Source organism: Syngnathoides biaculeatus, chromosome 23 (assembly GCF_019802595.1).
Source record: "Syngnathoides biaculeatus isolate LvHL_M chromosome 23, ASM1980259v1, whole genome shotgun sequence".
Classification (NCBI taxonomy): domain Eukaryota; kingdom Metazoa; phylum Chordata; class Actinopteri; order Syngnathiformes; family Syngnathidae; genus Syngnathoides; species Syngnathoides biaculeatus.
Genome location: NC_084662.1, coordinates 17,922,368 through 17,944,961, shown reverse-complemented (window position 1 = coordinate 17,944,961; position 22,594 = coordinate 17,922,368). Strand labels below are relative to the sequence as shown.

At 42.1% G+C, this 22,594-nt stretch overlaps 1 protein-coding gene across 1 annotated transcript; it reads right to left on the bottom strand.

Moving 5' to 3' along the window:
• Positions 1–8,731: 8,731 nt before the first annotated feature.
• On the bottom strand, positions 8,732–22,328 carry tfap2d (transcription factor AP-2 delta (activating enhancer binding protein 2 delta)). Its single transcript, XM_061813123.1, is given in 9 exon segments — positions 8,732–8,948; positions 10,377–10,490; positions 11,207–11,348; positions 11,424–11,542; positions 12,792–12,957; positions 16,759–16,819; positions 20,787–21,302; positions 21,859–22,203; positions 22,206–22,328. Coding segments are annotated over 9 exon segments (1,803 nt in total).
• Between the last annotated feature and the right edge of the window lie 266 nt (positions 22,329–22,594).

The following is a 22,594-nucleotide window of genomic DNA, read 5'->3' as shown; positions in this document are numbered from 1 at the left end:
AACATGCAAACTCCACACAGGTGGGGCCGGGATTTGAAACGCGGTCCTCAGAACCGCGAGGCCACTCCAACCAGTTGCTCCACCGTCTCTAAATTAATCTAGTTAAAAGCTTTATTTAAGTGGCGTTTTTTGTGTGTGTACGTGTCAATCTCTATATTTTTCTCGATAGATTACAGTACATCTAAAAAGCCGTAAAAGCCATAAAACCCCTGGCGTACGGGTAGCCTATTTTGTAGAAATAAGAGCGAACGCTGAACCGCGATAGAGCGGCTTTAGAGTACTTGCAGTAGTATAACGGAGACTAATCCTACGCTGAGCGCAATGTGCTGTGAATCTCAGTAACAACGGAACAAAAGTTCACCGGATACATCCTTCTCCCGCCGAGATATAATATAAATTTCGCAAGTAGAAGTCAGCCCGATTTCACCCACGAAGCAAAAGAAGTTCAATCCGTGCGCTCCGCGGCGCGTGGGGGACTCGTGTGAAGTCAAAGGGCGCATTCAAGTCCACAATGGCCTCCGCGGCGGGCCGGTTTAATGACATTAGGCGCTCCCTTCAAGTGCGACGGCCGTGGGAGCGAGGCCACGTGCGGCACGAGACGAGGCCCTCCCACAGGGCTCGGCCGAGGGGCCCTTTTCTCCCCCGCCAGTCTGCAGAAATTCGCCCATTTTCTTCCATTATCATTCTGGGATAAAAGCCAAGAGGATTTACATACGTCTCACGCGCCTCAGCTCGCCTTTATGGGAACGTTTGTTGTTTCATAGACAATAGACTGCACTCGTGCCTTTGAATGAAAAGGCAATGGTTCAAATCCAAAAAACTCCACCAGCGCCCCTTCACCATAAAGCACTGCCTTTCACTCAAATTCTTAATTAATAAAACAATGCCTTTGCCCCTAATTTCCTTCACCTTGTGGTCTGGATCAATGTAATCCACAAACAACCTAACCTAAGGAGCCTCCCATTCGGCCTATATACATGCACCACCTGAGGGGGGAAAATATTAAAAACCTGTGCAGAGAAACAACATACATTTAAAGCATGCCGGGTAATCCCATTTCACCCAAAGGCGTCACGACGGGTGGGTAACGTTACCTCGTAAATATCTTCGTACTTGACATTCTCAACTAGTTTCCACAGCATGGTCGCTGCTTCTCCGCTGTCCGTAAACCGAATGCAAGAGAGAAAAGGATGGCACGTCCCTCAGTCTCTCTCTCTCTCTCTCGCTCCCTCTCTCTCTCTTTCCCTCTCTCTCCCGCTCTCTCCCTCCTTCTCCTTACCTCACCCCCTTCCCTGTTCATAAAGTCTGTCTTTATGAACAGGGATACCCCGAAAAGTCGCTAAAATTCTATCGCAGCCGCACACACACACACACACACACACACACACACACAAATTCCCTTAGTTTCTCCATACAACAATTCTGCTGTTTTCTGACTAGTTTTGCATATGTAAATGTTTCCATGTAATCGGAGACAGCCACGCGTCAAGTCATATTTTCAAGTTGGGTTTTTTTTTTTACTTGTTGGCTTTCTTCTTGAAGGCAATTCTAATTGGCTGTCCACTTGCATTACGGTAAAGACATACACAGCTTCATAAAATTCTACAAATAGAAGTCAACAAATGATCTTAACTGCTCATTAACGTCATTGCACTCATAATTATAATATCATGCAACACTTCAATCACTTTTAATAGTTCATACAAAATTGTGTGAAATGACATACATGAAATGTTACTTTCACTGCCCATGACAGAATGTTGACTCTCACCCAAGCAAAAACCCCAAACTAGGCTTTCCAGAAATGAAAGAATTCCAAGCACAAACTGGCAGGGCGTTGTTTCACTCATTGCGCAAAAGTGGAACCCACCCCCCTCAAACTCCTCACGACCCTTTTCGGCTCTCATCTGCATTCACCGTCGCTCAGCACCATCACACACTCCGACTTCATTTTTCTTAAAACTCGCTGTCCCCTCGTAGGTGCATTATTATTGACATTAGAGTGACGGATGCACAGTACACTATTCTCCTCAAGGATACACCCTTACAATTATATTGATTCATGATATTTTAGTACAGTTTGGATTTTTCCCAGGGCACAGCCGGAGGAAACGAACGGAACGAAGCAGCTTGTGTCACAATCTCATCACAGAGTTGAGAAAGAAGGCCGCTCCACACACACTCTCGCTTCGGACTTCTAAATGGAACCTTTTCACCCGTGATTCTGTTGAGTTCGGTACCAAACCTGGCCCGCATGAGAAATGTATTTAGATCGTATTTGATGGATTTTGGTGCTATCGGAAATTCATTCCAGCGTCCCCCCGGTTTTCTCTTGGCACTCCAGCGTTCCAAAATCATGCAGGGTCGGTTCACTGACGACAACATAATTGTATTCGTGTGAATGTGTACTTTGTGTACTTTGGTGTTTTGGTAAAAATGTCTTCCTTATATTTATCCATTGGTTTATTGAACTGGGGTAATGCATATGAATAAATAGCTCTCAATAGAAAATTTCATTTTGCACTTGAAGGCACTCGTCCCCGTTCAAAAGTCATCCTAAAAAAACTGAATGGAAAGTTTAAAAGTCATCTGTGACCACGCGGAAAAATAATAAAAAGGAAAGTAAAGGGAATGTTTATGTGAATAGACTGTACACTAACTAATGCTGCACACTGAAAAATTTGGCTAGTAATGTAGTAGTGGTGAGAGGTGAGAAGAATTACAGCACACTGAGTAAGACCCAAAAATGTGTCGCTGGTTTTAGTACTGACAGATTTTAGCGAGAATTAACACAAGCATCCGTTTAGTCTTGAACCATTCCTACTTCATCATTTTATTACTTTTAGGGTTCATGTGTGATAAATATTGGCTTTCCCCCCACCCACCCAAGACTGTCATCGTTGATCCTTTGACTTCATCCATTCAATCGCCAATGTATCATTCCAGGACACTGCCCCTGGCAAAGGATTTGTGCAATCGTGTATTTGCTGCGACATCTTGTGGCAGAACAAAACTCATGCAGACCTGGGTCAACCGATCCAGGACTTGGGGTTTCTCACTTATTTTTCAGGTTCAAAGTTTTATTCAAATATCTGAGTGAATATATTCAAGATGTATAAAATTCACGTACTTTTGTTTAATGTTACGAGGTGGTTTCATCAGAACTTGACAACTGTAAAAGATTTGTAAACAAAAGCAATGCAGCCAAGTGTGGTCCTTAGTGTCCCAGTTCACAAATGAACGATGTGCCTTCTGCCATCAAGTGTATCTTTAAAATTGTTCCGCTTGTCACTGGCATTGATAGTTTCGCGAAGATGCATCGTTGTTGGAAATTAATCATTTTCGGACCAATCAAGAGAAATTAGATGACGTCAGAGCACACGTGATGGTGTAAAACGTGTTAGTGCGTGTGTGTTCTTGGTTAATTGTCTACAGGAGATATTTTACGGTGGCCTGGAAGTGCAAAACAATATAACATCGTTTGATGTTTAATCTAAGAAAATAAAAACAAAAAATAAAAACAGAGGCCGTCTTTTGGACATGAATGTTTTAGAAGCACGGCTGTTGCCATCGTTTCTGAATTGAACTGCTGACAAACATTCATCCATTTTGTCCATCACACACACACGCACGCGCGCACACACGCTCACACACACTCACAAAGGAGCGGCATATGACTGTTAGCGATGACAGATGTCCTGACAGTCTGGAGGTCTGGAGGCATGTTTGTGGTGCTGTCCTGCAGGGCCTTTGACGCACGATGTAACAGCATACATAACATACACCGCACATGTCACAATATTGCAACTTTTTTGGTATTCATAGCCGTTAAGCACATTTATGTGCATTTTGACCTCGACTGAGAATAATAATTTCCACCTGTTCTGGACTGTTAGTTTCATTATATGTGATTCTGATAAAATTCAAAGCAGAAATGATCGCAGCGCATCAGTTAGCCACTAGATGGCAATAAAACACCACAGGAGCTTCAAGTTATGGCGCAGGGTAACCCGATTGGAACAGGAAGATCTCAAATTTGCTTGAGTTGTCTTAAAAACAAAAATAACATAAACTGCTCACTCTAGTTACAATAATTGATAGGTCTGAGTCAATGTTTGATAATGTGATTTGCACAACAAATTCGGAACTGGCTCATCTGCCTCACAATTCCTTGTTCAGTGTTCGAATTTCTGCTTCGGGCCTTTCTGTGTGGGCTCTCTCTTTAGTGTAATTACATCTAATTACAACACGGTAAGCAGGAAAGTAAATAGTTGTGTCAAATATTCATTCCAATTCATTCGACCGAGTCCATTTGCGGAATTCCAGGCAGTCGTTATTGATTTGTTTCCTCTTTCCAGCACATTTTGATCAAGCGGCATGCTTATGATTTTAATGTGGGTCAGACAGGAAATTTGCTCCACTGAGATTTCGACTTCTTCTCATGCATGGAGACAAACAGAATTTGGCTTCATGTAGCTCAGATAACATTTGTGTGTTTGTTGACGTTTGTATAGTCTCCTGTGGGTTGTTTGCCGCTACCATCAAAGGTGCCTTGCTTCATACGCTGTCGCCTCACGCTTATGCAGCCGTTCCAGAGGCTCAACCCTCCTCAGCAGCCACCGATTGCAGTTAACTGCAGGTCAAATGTGCAATCGTGCCTTGAGATACGAGTGACCCAACTCAAGAGTTTTGCAAGATACAATCTGTCCTTTGTAAAAAAAAAATCAACTTTGATTTGCAATACGAACGCTGCATTTAGGCAGTGACTCACTTCACAACAAGAAATTATTTTTGACTTTTTGACAGCATTAATAAATTACTTCAAATTGGGTTCCAAACTGCTTATTGCTCCTCTCATTTGAAGTGTGCAGTCAAACAAAATAAAAAAAAAAAAATAGAGATTTAAAAGCAATACATTTAGAACAAAGGCCCAACTTTATCCTAAAGGCTGCTAGGTTGATGCTAACACATGATGTGAAAATTAACATAATAAAACAAATGGGCACAGGCTAATGAAGAGGATCTACAGTATATTGTTGTGTTATAAAACATTAAGATATGGAACACAAACAGTGCAGAATCACACGTAGGGAGACAATATAACAATACTCACAGGCATAGATTCTTTATCCTCTGGAAAGAACGACTAACTTTTCCACCATACTCAAAAGAGGAGACTGTCTCCATGTACACTACCTTTATTAGATCAGTCTCACACTGCCCCCAGGTAACCAAGGGATGGACACCAGGATGAGCAGCACAACCGGCATTGCATTAGAGCACTTGGGTCACGGGCGTACTTGAGCCTATCCCTTTGGACAAGAGGCGGGGTACACCAGGCAATCATCGGCCACATTAAAAATAAATTAAAAATAAAAAAGATCCATTTGAAACTGCAGGCAATTTAGAATTTTCAATTTCAAAACCACACATGTTCTTGGATGTTGTAGGAAACCGGATAACCCATACAGGCACAAGGAGAACATGAAAACTCCACACAGACAAGGCTGGATTTTAATCTATGTCCTCAGAACTGTGAGGCACATATGCTAAGCGTCCACCGTGCCATCAAAACTGTTGAACATAATAAAATTGTATTTAATCATCTAATTACTGTATGTTTAAAGTGAGGTTACTTTTTATCATTTTAAACAATACGTAATAATTTCTGATTGGATTTTTTTGGGCGGCTGGAATAGATTAATGGTCTCCCCATTCATTTCAATGCGGTAAGATGATTTGAAATGCGAATGTTTTGCGTCATGAGCATGACAACAAATTAAAGCCAAATTTCAACCCACCACCGTAATAAAAATACACGCCTATTTTTTTAATCTGCTATAGACGAAAATCTTACATTTAGGCACGTGCACACATAGACACTTTGTGGTGCTCAAACGCCTGTCCTTTAGCTGTGGATGAAAAAAAAAATTCGCTGCAAACCTTTACTTCTTAATTCATAATTCTCTATGATTACTTTTGAAATCTGACAGGCACTTATTTGAGTCCTTGAGAAAAAGTACACAAATACTCTCACCTTGCCCTATGGCCTTCACTTTCTTTATTTATAGAAATAATAAAAATTAAAAAGAAATTAAGTGTTAGCCCTTTTTCGGGGGAGTTTGGTTCAGTACCTAATATAAAAATGTCTCTGAACATGCCTGCTTTATGAGAAAAATTTAAAACAAAAATTGCTCAACAGGCATACATACTAAGTCCTACATTTAAACATTAAAAAGGCTGTAAAATATAAAAATAATCATTTGCACACTAACATTTCACCTGACTGTACAATAATCTCATATATATATATATATATATATATATATATATATATATTAGAGACAGACTACTGGGAAGAAGGTGATCTAATTCTAATGAGGAAAAGCCCGCAAGCTATGAAGTCGAGTTCTTTTTACCTTCATGCTGATCTCAAACAGCAACAAAGAAAACAAAGCAAAAGGTGAACAAACGTGTGCTCATTATTATGGTGTTGGCATGGAGAATAAATGCCAAATGTACTTCAACTGCTTCTTTTTTTTTAAATCATGAAATATTTGCTCCACAATTCGGTCAAAAGTGTCAATGAACTATAGATATGGGTATAAAATAAAGAAGAGTATTATTTATTTAAAATTCAAAAGATTTTTTTAAAAATTAAAAAAGTCATCGTAAATAAAATTATGCACTGTGCAAATTCCCGTCATTTTTCAAACACTTCTTCCTGTGACTACAAAGATATTAGGTGTATGTAACTGATATGTATGATATTTGATGATATTTTGTATATGGGAAAGCGAAGAAAGACTTCTTCCACATGATCCATAAACATGATATTCCCGCCCAAATAAAAAAAAAAAGACATATCTGTTATTCCCCTCCTATATTATCCTTCCTGCCATATCGTTTCCTGGAAAACAAGCAGTGTGTAATCTAACAATAGCAGCACCACATGCCAACGGTACACTCACGCCACAGCTTTCCTTCACGCATCACTGTCTTCGCCGATGGATCACTTTCCCACCTGAAGCTTCTCGCGACTGAGCGAATGTGACAAACCGCCACACGTGTCTCCGAGAATGCGTCTGATTCTGTATTTTAATGCGACGTTGTGAGCGTGACCTCCTTTTTTTTTAAATGACTGGAATATTAACAAGTAAACACAACCTACAGAGCTGAGCCGCTATCTGTTTTATGTCCCACGTACGCTTTACATTGACTTAAGCAGTTAAGTTGACATGAGTCACTCAGCCTGAAAAACAACCATGCAAACATGGGCGGATCCACACCTCACATCAATTTCAAGAAAATACTTTCAGATATTATCTTAGCGTTGAAAACTGGCACCTGTTCAACCTGCTTCCTTTGAACACTGCTTTTTAATTTATATCTACTTTCTTCGTGTGCGCATGAGTACCACACATTGAGGTTCAAGAAAATAATAGAACACATAGCAACTCGTATTTATTGAACACCAGCATTTTTTTTTTAAATGTAGGGGTGAAACATATATAGTCGCAATCCTACAAGAAAAGTAATTTAAATATTTATATATATCTATACAAATGTTCATGAGCTTGTGTTGGCTAAACCTGCGATTTTGGAGGATGTACAAAGATAACCGTGGACATGCAAAGGAAATAGTAATTGCTGAGTCACTGTTACAAAATGGCTGACATGGACCCGTCTCACACTTGACACTCCCACTCCCCAACTCACAAAAAATACAATCGTACATTCTCACACACGTCCCTACGTAGCCTTCGGCTCATGTCGCGACATTCGATTGATTCTCACGAGAATTTGGCAAGAAATTGTATCGCGCTACGTACGCTCAAAAACAGAACCCGCCAAGTAAAACTTTCAAAAAATGCAGCCCGAGCCACATAAAGGGCAGACATGTTGTGCAATGAAATAAATAAATATCAATTAAATTTCACCATATCTTGCAAATTATCTTGAATGTAGAGTGTTCTTTAGAAATGTGGTACGAAGAGCTTGATAATAAATTCAGTGACTCGTTTTTCGTACAAAATCCTAAGGAATTCTAATGAGAACAGACTCTTGCGTCGTAAAGGCTCGCGTGTAAAAACAGTCGAATATTTGCTGTTGTTTACATGCCAAAACATGTCGATCGGCCGTGGCGCCAGACGTGAGATTCCAAATGGAGCCAGCGAAGCGTTCGTGGGAATCATTTGTGGACTTGGAAAGGGGTCGGGGCCAGAAAAGTTGCAAAGTTGCCAATGCAAGTCGGCAAGAGAGAAGTGTTGGGTCAGTGGTCACAACACGGCTCTAAAAATAGCTGACCTGTGATGGGACATTGTGATTTCCTGGTCGTGTTGCAGAATTGACCATTTGAAAATGTAAACACTTGCATCTTCTACTTGTCGGTGTCCCATCTTGTAAAATTGTCGTTGTTCATTATTCCAAAGAATCAATAACCTGTCGTTATATCACTGAATATAATTCATTATTAAAATAGCATTTGTGGCAAATTTGTTCTTTCAGAAGTATCACTAAATTGGCAAATAGTTTGAAACTGTTCAACCTCTTTCTTCTCTGTGTGTCCATGTGTGTGTTTTGTGCAATTGTCCACCTCGCGATGGAACGATCACATTAGAATGTCCATTGTGTCCGTCATAATTCCAAAATTGTATAAATTAATAAAATAAAGAAATAAATACACAATCACACACAGAGCTCCAAGGCACGGGGGACCAGGCAGGCGGGACTACTCTGTCTTTTCAGTTTTGCCGTCTTTGCTCTGGGGCTCCGCCACTTTGCGTAGCTGCGACTTTTCCGAGCTGCCGTTGATCTGTTGATCGTTCGGTCCGCTTGTTTTGCCGCTTGAGTTTTTGTCCAGGTAGTTGAGCATCTCGCTCAGGACTGTTTGGAAAGTGCTGAGAGCTGCGCAAACCGCCGGTGTACCAAAACCGTGAGTGATAAGACTGTTGGGAAGAAGAGGATAAAGCAAACGTAAGAATATTAGGAAGTTGATTGCTTCATTTTTGGAGACTAGACACATGACCAGAACCTGACAACGATAAATGGGTAAAACGTGACCTCTAATTTCTTTTATCAGTAGTATCAATCTAATTCCGTAGTAAAGTGTTGAGAAATTCAGTGGCAGTTGTACTTCCAATGACAATTATAGTTGCCTTTAGTTTAATTAGTCACATGAATAATATTAATAATTATGATATGTGATGTCTAATCATCATGATCATCAGTCACTGTAATTCAACATTATGGTACTCACAAATTTAGCTCAAATTGGACTATTGTCCGTCCATAAAATAATATCATTGCAGCTGAAGATGAAGCTTTTGGGTGCAAAGTTGTGAATACTTTTATTTGGGAAGCTTCAAGAGTTTTTCGTTTCCCTGCAGTTAGACATATATAAAATACTCAGATTTAAAACAAACTCAGATATAAAACAAACTCAGAATTCAAACAAACTCAGAATTCACTTCTCTCCAAAAATTACTTTGTCGCATTCAGCTGGTTCAGAATACAGCGGCCATGCTTTTCACTGATGAAAAAAAAAAATCGCTCCAATTTTGGCATCACTTCATTGGATTCCGGACTCTTTAAGAATTAATTTGAAGATGTTTTTTACCGATCGTTTTTAAAGCACGGATGGACTGGTTCTGAACTAGATAATGGAACTTTGAACTATATATGAGCCTCAGATCCTTAGGTGAGGCCTAAAACTTGAGGTTTTAGAGCATTTTCCATCAGGGTGCCCCAACTTTAGACTGACCTGCCTGTGGAGCTGAGATGCGCAAAATCAGTACCATCTTTGAAATCGCTTCTTATAACACTTTTTCAGACGGACTTTTAACTGATTGCATTTTCTTCCTGATTTTTATTTGTTTTTATCTGCTGATTCCTTGATTCGTGTACTGTATTCACTTAATATTAATCAAGTAATATTTTACAGCTCTTTTTGTGTGTGACTGCCACAGCACCTTGTAAACCCGTTTTTAAAGGTGCTGGATAAGTAAAGTGGATTTTTATGTTCAAGGATTTCAGCTCATAGTGAGTTGGAATAGCTCTGTTGAGCCCTTACACGGCCAAGCTCACGTGTTGCGTATCCCTTGCTGTTCTGTTCGCTCGTTGGGGGTTTGCTCAAACTTTCTTCAGAAGTGACAACACATGTGACCTTTCTGTAACAGGCCACTGCCCCCCCCCACACCCCTTCCTCTTCCCACATGTAATAATAAACTGCAGCACCGCCACATTTTCAAATGGCAAATATCTCATTGGAGGCTCATTACTAGTTTTCTCCAGCTGAGGCTTCATTCAAATTCTGCACCAGCGGTGGCGCCAAACTTCCAATCGTTTTTTTTGTCAAGTTTGGTGCTTGGTGTTACCTGAAGTGTGTCAGGTGTCTCTGGATGTCCAGGTCCAGGATGGGTGTCGGTCGGGAGGAGCCCAAAGGAGAACGATCTTGGCTCAACAAGTCCTGGAACTCCTTACAGATTTGCCTTACAGAAACAAAAGCAACGACTTAGGGATCAGCAGCCAACATTTTTGCTGAGTTTTATTTTGTTCTGGCCGAATGTATGTTTTTGGTTTATGTAGTGACTTGTTCTGTTAAACAAAATGGGGGCGGCACGGTGGAAAGCGTTGGCCTCACAGTTCTGAGGATTAGGGTTCAATCTAGGCCCTGCCTGTGTGGAGTTTGCGTGATCTCCATATCCCTGCATGGGTTTTCTCCAGGCACTCCGATTTCCTCCCACATCCCAAAAATATGCGACATTAATTGAACACTCTAAATTGCCCCTAGGTGTGATTTTGAGTGCAACTGTTTATGTCGATGTGCCCTGCGATTGGCTGGTAACCAGTTCAGGGTGTACCCTGCCTCCTGCCTGTTGAGAGCTGGGATAGGCTCCAGCACTCCCGCGACCCTTGTGAGGTTAAGCGGCTAAGGAAAGAGATGGATGGATGAACAAAATGGTATATTTATAGCATATGTGTATATCTGCCCTTTAGCAGCAACCCTAAGGCTCACATTTATGTTCCGTTGGTCAGAAAAGCATCAAGATCTGATCTCGAAAGTTCAGCTATGTCAGTATTGAGCTACAGTTTTAAAACTGTAAAGCAACATTAAACCAGGACCAGTTGTACATGATGCCTTTTTGTTGAAAGTACGACGACAACATGTTTTTGTTTTTGTGTGTAGTGTGTCACGTTTTCTCACTTTGTTGCCAAAACCATTTTCTTGCGTGCACTGTTTTCTTTCGACTCGTTGTGCTGCCGGGCCAAATGCTCGCCCACCGCTTTGCTGGGAAACTCCGTCTCGCAGGTGTAGCCAAAGTCTCTGGCCAGGTGAAGTGCCTCTCCTGCATGTACACATCACAGACTGGTGAGAGGGATGCAGAGCAAAAAAAAAAATGAAAACTTCAAAAGTGACTCACCCTCCACCAGTGAGGTGAGCAGTGTGACATTGGCAGCTTTCCTCCGTCCCGCCGGCAGGTTGAGGCCTAGCCGGTCCAATTTCTCCCGGAGACACCGCCCACCGTTCTTTGACTTGGCTCTGTGGAACAGGCACCGAGTTTCACCTCACGTCTTACATATATATATATATATATATATATATATATTTTTTTCCCATTTGTATCTCCTATTTCTTGCAAATTGCGGTATAGATAAAGGGACATGTAGACAAGATTTCATTTTCTTATTATGACAAAGCTGTAATATCAAATGAAAGCCTGAGTGGTTTTAAAACATGTCACATAACCATCACTTCTTTAATCAAGCGCATTTGCATATTAAATGCGCTTGTAATTCCCCTCGAGTTCCTTTGTGTCTTCTGTCTGAGCATTTCTCTTTTGGTTAAATACATAGCATTTGAGATGCGTGTCATTTTCGTTTTCTATCCCGTGTAGAAATGTGACAGTGTACGTTCTTCTCATTTTAATTATGTTGAGACGGAACTTGATGAGCTTTCGGGTTTAGATTGAATTGGATCAAATTGTGCTAATTTCCCAACAAAGCTTTGTCTTCTATAAAGGATGTCTAATAATGATATGGAACAATCCTGTAAAATGTATTCTTCGATTGACACACCACAGAGGTATTAGTTATACTGTACATTTATTATCTTGGCTCCCGCTGTCGTAGTTTTTCTTTCCATCGTTTTAGCCACCTTATTTCCGCTCCTTCCCCGTGCCCCCTCCCCATCAATAATACAGCCAACCCTTTGGTTCCTCTAATCCTAGCGTGGTTGGCCACCAACTCACCAACCGCCTTTGCCAACCCTCCTCTGGCATCGTCTCGGCTCTTTTATCTGAGCTCCACAAAGGCTCCCGTAGCGCTCCTCAATGTTCATTAGATAGATTAACATTTAAAAAGCGACCTGCAATGTCCCTCAATTACTGCGTCGCCCCATAACTCGGTAGCGTCGGAGTGCAGTTCAGCAACCTGCATGGGTGTAAAGTATGGGGTACGCACAGGAATTGCTTGATCATGGCATGGCCTTATGCTGAAACTTTAGGATACGCTATACTTGGGGAGTGAATACATAACTTTCCAGCATTTTCCAGCAACCAAATGTATTTGTATGGTCCACTTTTGTAACGAAAGAAGTTCCCGAGGTCCTTGGTGTACAACCGCATTGCATCACATTGAGAGGTGTTTATCATTATTTCGGTTTAACTCGTAATGGCATAGTTAGTTTTTGTATTAGATGTAAGCGGCGTCTAAAGCGCCCACGCCTGCCCCCCCCCCCCCAAAAAAAAAATGTCATATGCCTGTCACATTTGTGTCATTTTTGCACCAACCTGCGCAGTATTCCGCCCAGTAGAGAAGCGTTGAGGCACTCCGGTGGTGACAGTCTTCGTTTCACCTCCGCGATGGTGACTTTGTACTTCGAGGTGGAGCTGAGCAGCGACAGGCGACCCGGTACCGAGCAGAATAGATCTGTCGGGTTCACCACGCAAGTTCCCCCTGCGCAGACACGCCAGACAATTTGTTAGAACAAAAAATTTCCACCACAACGGCGACAGAAAGCAGAGCATTTTGTTTAAAGTGCAAGTCATTTAGTTGCACTGTACATCAAATCAAAGTGTGACAATTATAAATATGCTCATTTAATTAAGCTTCAAGATGTAATTAAGCTAATTCATTGTAGTTACATTTTATTAAACACAATTTGAGTCATGCTAATAACGCTGTTTGTGACATTAGTTGAAAACTATAATATTGTTTCAGTCAGTTAGAATCTAGGGTTTTGTGACAAAGAGGATCAAGTATACTGTACACAAAGTATTGCATGTAATATTCAAATATTCAATTACACCCAAAATGAATGAAACATGAAACATAGTCGCATCGAAACATCAATATATGCGGACATATTGACATGGTGGGTACAATGTCCTGTGCAGCTCGTGGAAAATCAATCCAATTTTCTCAGTAACTCGAAACTAAATCTTTTGTTACGTGGCCTGCCAATCAAGTAATAGATTACGTTATTCATTTGCGTTTTGCCAGGATTTCTGAAGTCGTTGTCTCTATTTCATGTTTTGTTTTGTGACAGATAAAGATTGCTCTTGACAGCCGGCTCGTAGCTTCCTCTTCTCATAATCTGAATATATGTAGTCTTGGACGTATTGTGTACTTACACGTGCGGTCAGGCTTTAAACTAATATTAGTACGTCGCAGCTGTCTGCTTTAATCCAAACAAAACCCTTATTTTATCACCTTCCACACACCACGAAGTTGACTAAGTTGTGCTGGTAAAAGTATGAATAAATCATAGTATAGTGAAGGCTTTTACGCATTATTAACTGCATCCGAATGCGTCTCGCTGCTTCCCTCCTGGAATATATCGACTGCTCTGAGAAGGCCTATTATTAATAAACTTTCGCTTAAACTAACGTGCCGAGCAGCCCAAACGCAAGGTTGCTGTGGCCTCTATTGTATTATTCATCTGCCTCATTATCAAATCGAACAGCGGGGTGTGTCGCTTTGTTGTCAGGCCATGGTGGATGGGATGGAAATGGTGGAAAAGATGCCATTTAGGCCAAGCAGAACAAGGCTGCAGGCAAAGATGCCCATGCCAGTCTTTTTTTGTTGTTGTTGGGGGGGGGGGCAAGATGGACACATTTGGGCACCAACTAAGGATTTCCAACCTACATTTTAGCTCCCAAAATGCATTATTCACTATCAGCACAAATTGCACCATGCAGGCTTATGCACAGACACTTTGGGTGCTAGGTGCTCAAGCCAAATAAAAGGGCACCAAGCTCTATAATGATTCATACAATTGAGATGAAAGCCAATCAACACAGGCAGTAACAAAACTATTAAGGAAGGAGCTGACTATTAACAGACATCAAGTTTTTGTGGCATACAAAAAGAGACCTTGATCAATATTTGTCATTTCAAACTTAATTATTTAACCTGCAAACCCAACGACTCAATTGGGGGCATTTTTTTTTTACAACGGCGAAGTAAAGATGAACCAATGCGATAATGTGGTTGGAAAAGTCCTCACACCTTGCTATCATAAATGAGGATGTGGCTGTGTTCGGAATCCAGCAATTGTGACATGTGTCAGCACTCACTGGCCACGATTTAAAGCACCTCTGGTTAACACCAAATAAATTAAGGTGGCAGCGTATATACGATTTAAAAAAAAAATACTCCTCGGATTTTATAACTCTTTGGGTGGAATTGATGAGGTATTTTTTTATAGGTTCCATTAAAAAAGTGCACTTTTTCATTCATAAAGTAAAAGGGCCGGTGCTTGAGCACCACTTGGGTCTATGCATGCCCATGCCCGGTTACTTCCTCTAGGCAAGCAGTCAACTGGACATTTTCAGTTTTTCACTTTTTCATTCACAGGGTAAAAGGACGGGTGCTTGAGCACCATTTAGGCTTATGCGTGCACGTGCCGCTTACTACCTAGCCAAGAGCAGTCACATTTTCGGCTTTTAAAATCACAGCGGCGGTTTCCTACCGCACCTGGACAGCGACCCCACGGAGCCAACCAAGTCTCGCACCGCGCATGCGCGCGCCTGCACGGCTCCTCTTGTACCAATATGTGACCTGTCTGTCAGATTCACGCGCTCTGAAAGCCGCGGGTTCACCTCCCATTAATTCCCCTAAAAATGTTTTGATACAAAGTAGTTTGTATTTTATGTTGCCAAGGGCAATCGAAACGAGCTATCGCTGCTAGTGCAGCGAGTGGAGCGTGCGGGCCCAGAGGCGATAACGGTATTTAAGCAACGGAGAGTAGCCTGGGGCTGCGGCGCGAGCGGCGGGCGGGATCACACGCCGAATCAAGCGCCTTTTTAAAAAAAAAAAAAAAACAAAAACGGTTTGCCACGAAAATTAAAGGAAGAAGAACACGGGCCAAATGTCACACTCGTCTCAGCGCTGAACAGCAATGTTTACCGTTTCTTACAAGCCGGGAAAGGGGCTTGCTTAACAAGAGACGATGTCGCGCTCGAAACCGGAAGTGGGCCTCGCACTGCTATTTTTCTTTTTTCAAAATTATAATTTTTTTCCAAGCGCTTTTCTTGATTGATTTTTCTTATGGGTGTGTGTGTATGCGGTGGTGGTGGGGGCTTATGTGAATATTCATGCGTGCAAAGCCGCAGTCAGAAAGAACAACATTAATATGATCTCGGCTGAATCCGGGGCCCCGCTCCTCATTTGCATATCAAAGCGTGCGCCCGAGGCGAGAGAAGCTATCGATACAGGAGAGCGAGCGAACGCAAAGATTATTGCTTGTGATGGTTGCGGCGGCTGAGCTCAGGGCCAAATACTGCGCACCATTAACCGAATGTGATGGCGAAGGGATTCCCGAGTCGATCCGAGAGAAAAGCCCCAACACCGGAGCAGGCCTGATGAAAAATTCAAGTGGAGACGCGCAGCTTTCCTCCTCATATGGAAAACCTGACTATTTCCACCCCCCCTCCCCCCAAAAAAATGCAGTTTTTGCATCGGGACGACTATTTCTCGCCTCATCCTCTCAATAACACCGGCAAAACTGCATCTTTCACTGACAGGAAAATTGGATTTCAAAGGGTCAATTCTATAATTTAGTGAAATTCAGGAATAAAATAATTCAAACAACAACAACATAAATCCACACGGACTGCCTAGGAAATTTCATTCAATACTACATCAGTGTACAAATCCCACTTTTCCAATGACAGAAAGATTACTTTCAGCAGGCTGTGGTGAGCTATCCCATGATGCAATCGCAAAACCACAAAAAATAAGAATAAAACAAAAAACGTTGAATTGTGTCCATGAGACAGAATTGTGAAGTTTGATTGGATAATAATACAACAATAATGTGCACTTTCATCTTCTGCTGTAGATGATTAAAACGTGGCAAACTGACGTAATTGTAGATTCAATCCCCCCAAAAATATCTAATATATCTTATATTAAAATGTTTTACTCATGTGCAACATTTTCGAACAAAGTATATTCATTAAATGAGTTATTTATCACAAATTCTGCATTCTGACATCACGTCCGTTTTGATATTACGAATTGCACGACCAGCAGGAATGAGTAACAATTAAATACGCGATCACACATTTTGTATGCAACAAAAAAAAAAGGGGGGGGGGTCGTCACTTAAAGGTTTTGAATGGCTGGTCTGGGATTTCAGAGCGGAAACCGGAAGCAAGTGCGAGCGTGGAAGTGAGTCGCCGTTCCGTGTCTTGTCGTGTTAGAACGTGACGGGTGGAACAACGCAACACAACACAACACGGTGGGTCTTACCTCTCCGGATGACACCCCCTTGACCGTTGAGCACGAGCCCACACTGCGCTTCCACGGAGCCCTGTGGAGACATGAGCTCATTAGCACGCGTGGGACGCTCCCAAATCACTTTGCCCGCCTTGTGACACAAACAATAGATGCATTTTTAGTTTTATTTATTTCTTTATTTTATTTTAGCTTTGGGGAAGGTCGAGGGCAACAGGTACTACATGTGTGTGTGCAGGCCACCAGCAACACACGCAACAGATTAATATAATATTTTTTTTTAAGTGATATTCTACCACAACCGTTTTGGTACATGCATGCATAAAATTCACTATTAACCATTTACCTTGAAGTTTTTGAATGGAATTAAAAAAATATATATTAAATGATTAAAATGTATTAAACTGACCTATCTGTTGTGTTCGTTGAATACAATTTCATCGACATGTTTGAATGAATCAAGTAAATTCAAAGGACCGGGAGTATTTGCTGTATAAGTTCTTCAGGACAACGGGCGAAATTTGCTCACGAGAATTTACTCGTCCACAAAAAAATTAAAAAAATAAACCACGTGATGGCTCACAGCCACTCAGTGAAGAAAATCAATTACACTCATGCGAATCGTGACATAGAATGATTAAAAATGGCAAATTACTTCTTGCTATTAAACCTTGAATTATCTTTGTATTAAAAATGAATCCAAATTGTAAAAAGTACACACACTATATAAATTGGTATCATCCACGTTTTCCTGTTCCATAATTTAGCAACAACTATATAAATATTTATCCATCCATTTTCTTCACCGCTTATCCTTACGAGGGTCGTGAGGAGTGCTGGAGCCTATCCCAGCTGTCAACGGGCAGGAGGCGGGGTTCACCCTGAACTGGTTGCCAGCCAATCGCAGGGCACATGGACACAAACAGTCGCACTCACAATCACTTTGGGCAATTTAGAGTGTCCAATTAATGTTGGATGTTTTGGGGATGTAGGAGGAAGCCGGAGTGCCCGGGGAAAACCCACGCAGGCACGGGGAGAGCATGCAAACTCCACACAGGTGGGTCTGGGATTGAACCCGGGACCTCAGAACTGTGAGGCCAACGCTTTACCAGCTGAGTCACCGTGCCACCATTATTATTATTATTATTATTATTATTATTATTATTATTATTATTATTATTATTATTATTATGATTATTATTATTATTATTATTATTATTATTATCATCTGCAGGTCCAACCTGTTGTGGACTTCCTGGCTACGCAGTCCCTGTCTGTGCACGTGTGAGTGCCGCCATTTTGCTTCACATCAGCACTATCAACAATGTCATCAAGAAAAGAGAACACGCTCTTTTTATCCAGAAAACTCTTAATCCCTCGTGCCAGCCTCAAGGCTTGCATATGAAAAGTGGGCAAAGTGGGAAAGCTTGTTTTACGGAGTCTTTTTGGGGGGTGGGGGGTAGCCTATAGATATAAAACCGGCTCCTGTTCTGCTTCTTTTTTACTCCATTGCGAAGCTAAAGTGATTATAAAATCAATATACAAAACGCACTGGTCTTGCATGAATTAGCTTAGGGACGGGGAAAGGTGTGGCAGCTGCTTTTGTTCGGCATGAAAATCTCTTTAAGGCGCTCAAAAGATGACAGTGGGCTCCACGGAACCATAGGCGCATCTGTTCCGTTCACGCCCGGTGCAAGCTCAGGTTCACGGACCTTTTGCTTTCTTTCTTTTTGCCGATAAAGGCGCAAAAACCTGTTCTGGTTTGAAACCATCCTAGTCATGAGTGAGGAAAAATCAAATGCCACAACAAAGAAATGTAAATAAATAAAAACTGAAATATGTACTTAAAACGTTATTTTTTGAATGCACTTGGAAAATAATGAATATTGTCAATGTCAGATTTATGATGAAGTATAACACTGTAATTACAATGTAATGACACCTAACCATATTCCAATATAATAAAAACTCGCACATTTAATTCGTCATATAATGATTGAAACACCTCACTTTTTAATTACAGCCGAACAAAAAAAAAAGATTTTTCAACCATTAATAGGAAAAAAATTCGCATTGCAGCCAAATTATGGGATTGAAAAAGGCAAAAAAAAAAAAATGGGAAAAGATCATTAACGTAGCCGAAATAATTTGCCACCGTGTTGAACTCCGAGCTTGTTTAAATCCGCTCAGATGTCGCTGCATAAGTAACAAAGTTGATTGACGTTAAGTCCGTAATTGGATCAACTACGGTGCTTTATGGTGCCGGAGCGGGGCTATTGTGTCCGCAAACTCGATCCGTTAATCCGACCCTGACCGGAGAATAGACAAACGAGCCGCTTTTCTTTGCCTCAACAGCGAGTCGGACACACGCGCGCACACGCACCCCCCCCCCCATCTCGACTAGAGTTCTTTGCATCCAAAAGAATTATGTAAAAACCTGGGTCACGTGTGCGCGTGGAAAAAAAAAATAAAGGGCAGATTTGACGAGGATTGTATAGACTGCCAGTCAATTAACCTTTCGAAAAGGAGAAGAAGAAAAAAAGACGGCCGGCTTTCAGAGACCAGGCCCCGTGCAGACTTGACATTTACTGCTTGTACGGTCACGTTGGGTTGGGCCTCCCCCTGCTTACTTGCTGGCAAGCAAACGGTGTGGAGATGTTACGCAGTATTATTCCGTTTTCCTGCTCCCTGGCTCGCAAAGCTGCAAACACGCGCAGTCAGCAGACTGCCAGACATCTGGCGCCCTGTTTCCCACTCATATTTTGGAATTATGCTTGTAATGGAGGGGGGGGGGGGTGGCGTTCAATAGTAGGCCAGTGGGGCGAGGATGCTTGGAGGGGGGGGGGGGTGACCCTTGACTTGACCGTAGACTATAATAAATCTTGACTACCTGTCACAGGCTATGTGATTGAATAGTCTAAGCAGGACTGCACTGTACTTTATTACGCCGTGTATTGATTACTCCACTTTCGACTACTCCAGAATACACTAGTTGCCTTTGGTGTGTGTTGACTACTCGACTAATCCAGGACATACTAGTTGCCTATCCTCTGTATTGATAACTCGATGATAGACTATTCAAGTGCAGCCTACTCAGAGAGCTGAAGTACAACATACGTTCCTATATGCAGTGTATGCTATATTGACAACATCACCAGACTTTTCAAGACTAGACTACACTACAAATGCACTGAAATTGCGTTAATAACTTTATTCACGATGGATTAAGTGTATAAGCGACGGTGGTGAATGTATACAGTACTTGATACTACACGAGAAAAACCAGACTACAAACTCCACCAAATTATGATTGTAATAACACACTCTATTTTCTATTTTAACAACTACAGTATACTATAGTACACCTTGACTGCATTTAACTATATTCCTTGAGACCCGAGGTTCTCGAACATTTTACGCAAAGTTATCACTTAAAAATATACTGAGCTCTCCAAGTACCGCCATCTTGAAAAACATTAAAATGTGGTAGCGTAGTAGGCCCAAGTGTTCATCAAAAACAAGGCAGAGGTTTTATTTCGAAAGTGTATTTCACATTTCACCCGCCCCTGACAATCATTTTTATCTCCTTTTATTTTGTTTGCGTACGTTGAAATTTTTATTCATTGAAATATGTTTGACTTCATTTGATGTTTTCACTATCATGTCTTTAATTTCTATGTAATTCAGTTGAGCAATTCTTTTCGCCATATACCACTTGAGGAAAATCACCACTAGTTGTACCAGTACCGCACATTATACAATTACTGCATTATGCTATTTATTATAAGTAATGCAATTTAGGTTTTGACTTAATTGGTCCAAGAAAGTTAAATAAGTATTAATATTAATCTGCCTTTGTTGACCTATCTACGCCAGCGACCTATAGCGTCAGACAGCCCAAATCAACTGCTCAGCAGGTACAGAAACAACCTCTGTAGCCACTTTTTTTTTTTTTGATGTCATACATGCGGAATGAACGCTGGGAAACACGATATGAGTCGGCGCGGTGGTTCGAGGTGAGTTTTTCTTGGGCCTCGGTATACCTGCAGGTCGTCCGCGGCCGACGAGAGGCCCAGACCGGCGGCGGGCAGCAGCCTCTGGTCCGGATGGTGCATCCCGACGCCGTAGGCCTGGGAGCCGTGTGACGTCATGAGCGACAGGTCGTGTCGCCGGTAAGCGTCGAGGCAGCCCAGCTCCCGCCGCTGCTGCTCGTCCAGACACGACGACTTGAGGGCCGAGCGCGCGTTGTGCAAGTTGATGAAGTCCGCAGGCTCCCCGTGGTGGATCTGCTGGTAGTACTGGCCCGAGTGGAGCGAGTTGAGCCCGTAGGCCTCCGGGGCCACGGCCGGGTGCGAGTGCTGGAACTCATAGTGGAAGGACTGGTGGTGCAGTGGAGTGTACTGGTGGTTGGCGGAGAAATAAGGAGAGGCGAACTCCGTGCCCGCCGGCGCCGGGTAGGTGAGCGGGGAGGTGGAGGAGTAGGCGACCGAGGAGTTGGCCACGGACTCCAGGCAACCGAGCTGCATCAGCCGGTAGCTGTTCGATCCGTCGTGGCGTATCTGCGGGGCGAGAAAAGACGAGCGGGCTGTGAGAACCGTTGTCATTTGGCATCATCCGTCTACTCGTGCACCCGCTCGCTTGCAACCCCCCCAAAAAAAGAAAGAAAGAAAAAGAAACACACGCACGCACGCACGCATGCACGCGCACCACTCACACTCTCAAAAGGCTTTTAAGCACCTGAAGAAGATGTCACCTGCACACGCCCGTATGGGAAACAAACCCTCGGCAACCGCAGTCAGCTTTTGCATTTTGCTTTCTTTTCCTCACTTTCGCCCTCGCGCTCTTACATTCTTACGTTATTAGCTCATTTCGTACAAGTTGCTCACGGTGATAAATGTCCCAATCACCCCCACCCAACTCCACATAATTAAAATATATTTTCTTACACAACTCCTGCGTTTTGCCCTGTATTTTAATTTCAAACAATCGCGACGGTGTCCCGTTTAAACATCGCCATGCAAAGAGGAAGTTGGAAAATATAGCTGGAACGCAAATCCTGCCGCATTTAAAATACATTTTCAAGTAAAAGAAAAGAAAACAAAAAGGAACGTTTACCTCTGCGTCGTGGACAAGTCCCGGGAAGGTCGCTGACATTGTGTTTTTCTCCAAAGAAACACGTTGTTTTCTTCCCTCCTCCTCTCCTCTCCTCTCCTCTCCTCTCCGACGATGGTGGAAAAGAGAAAATGCGTTAAAATCCCTCAAAATGTGCGATAAATAGAAAAAGTCTCCCCCTCGCGTGCTGTGTGCGGGAAACAAGGACAAGAAAAGCTGGTGCAAGGCGAGCGTCTCCCCTCTGCACGGACGGGGCTGGCTCACGGATTTTGTACTTGCAGGGTATTTCTCGGCTGATGTCGTAGGTCCCTTGGTAATAAGCAAGTTTTGAAAATTAAGCATCAGCACTGAGGAATGGGAGGACAATAGACGGAGCCAGGCATCCCAGGAGACCAGGAATAAATATTGGATCTTCGCCTTGATAAGGAAGCACGTGCTGCTTTCAACATTTTCCTCCATTTTTCAGCGGACATTTTGCCTTTTAGACGCGTTTGTGCCTGCGTCCTCTTCTACTCGCGGGTTTTCGTAATTATTATTATAATTCATAACCACTAAGTTGCTATTTTTTTTACAAACGGGCGCGGATTTTCAACCGAAAATATGTAAGTTTCTTTTGTGAATTATATGGACTATTTCCCGATTGCCTTGGAAATACAAATGAATTTCAATTGTTTTTTTTTTCAAATCAATTATTAGTCTGTATGGAGCGTTTGCGTGAAATATTTGATGCGCGGATGTG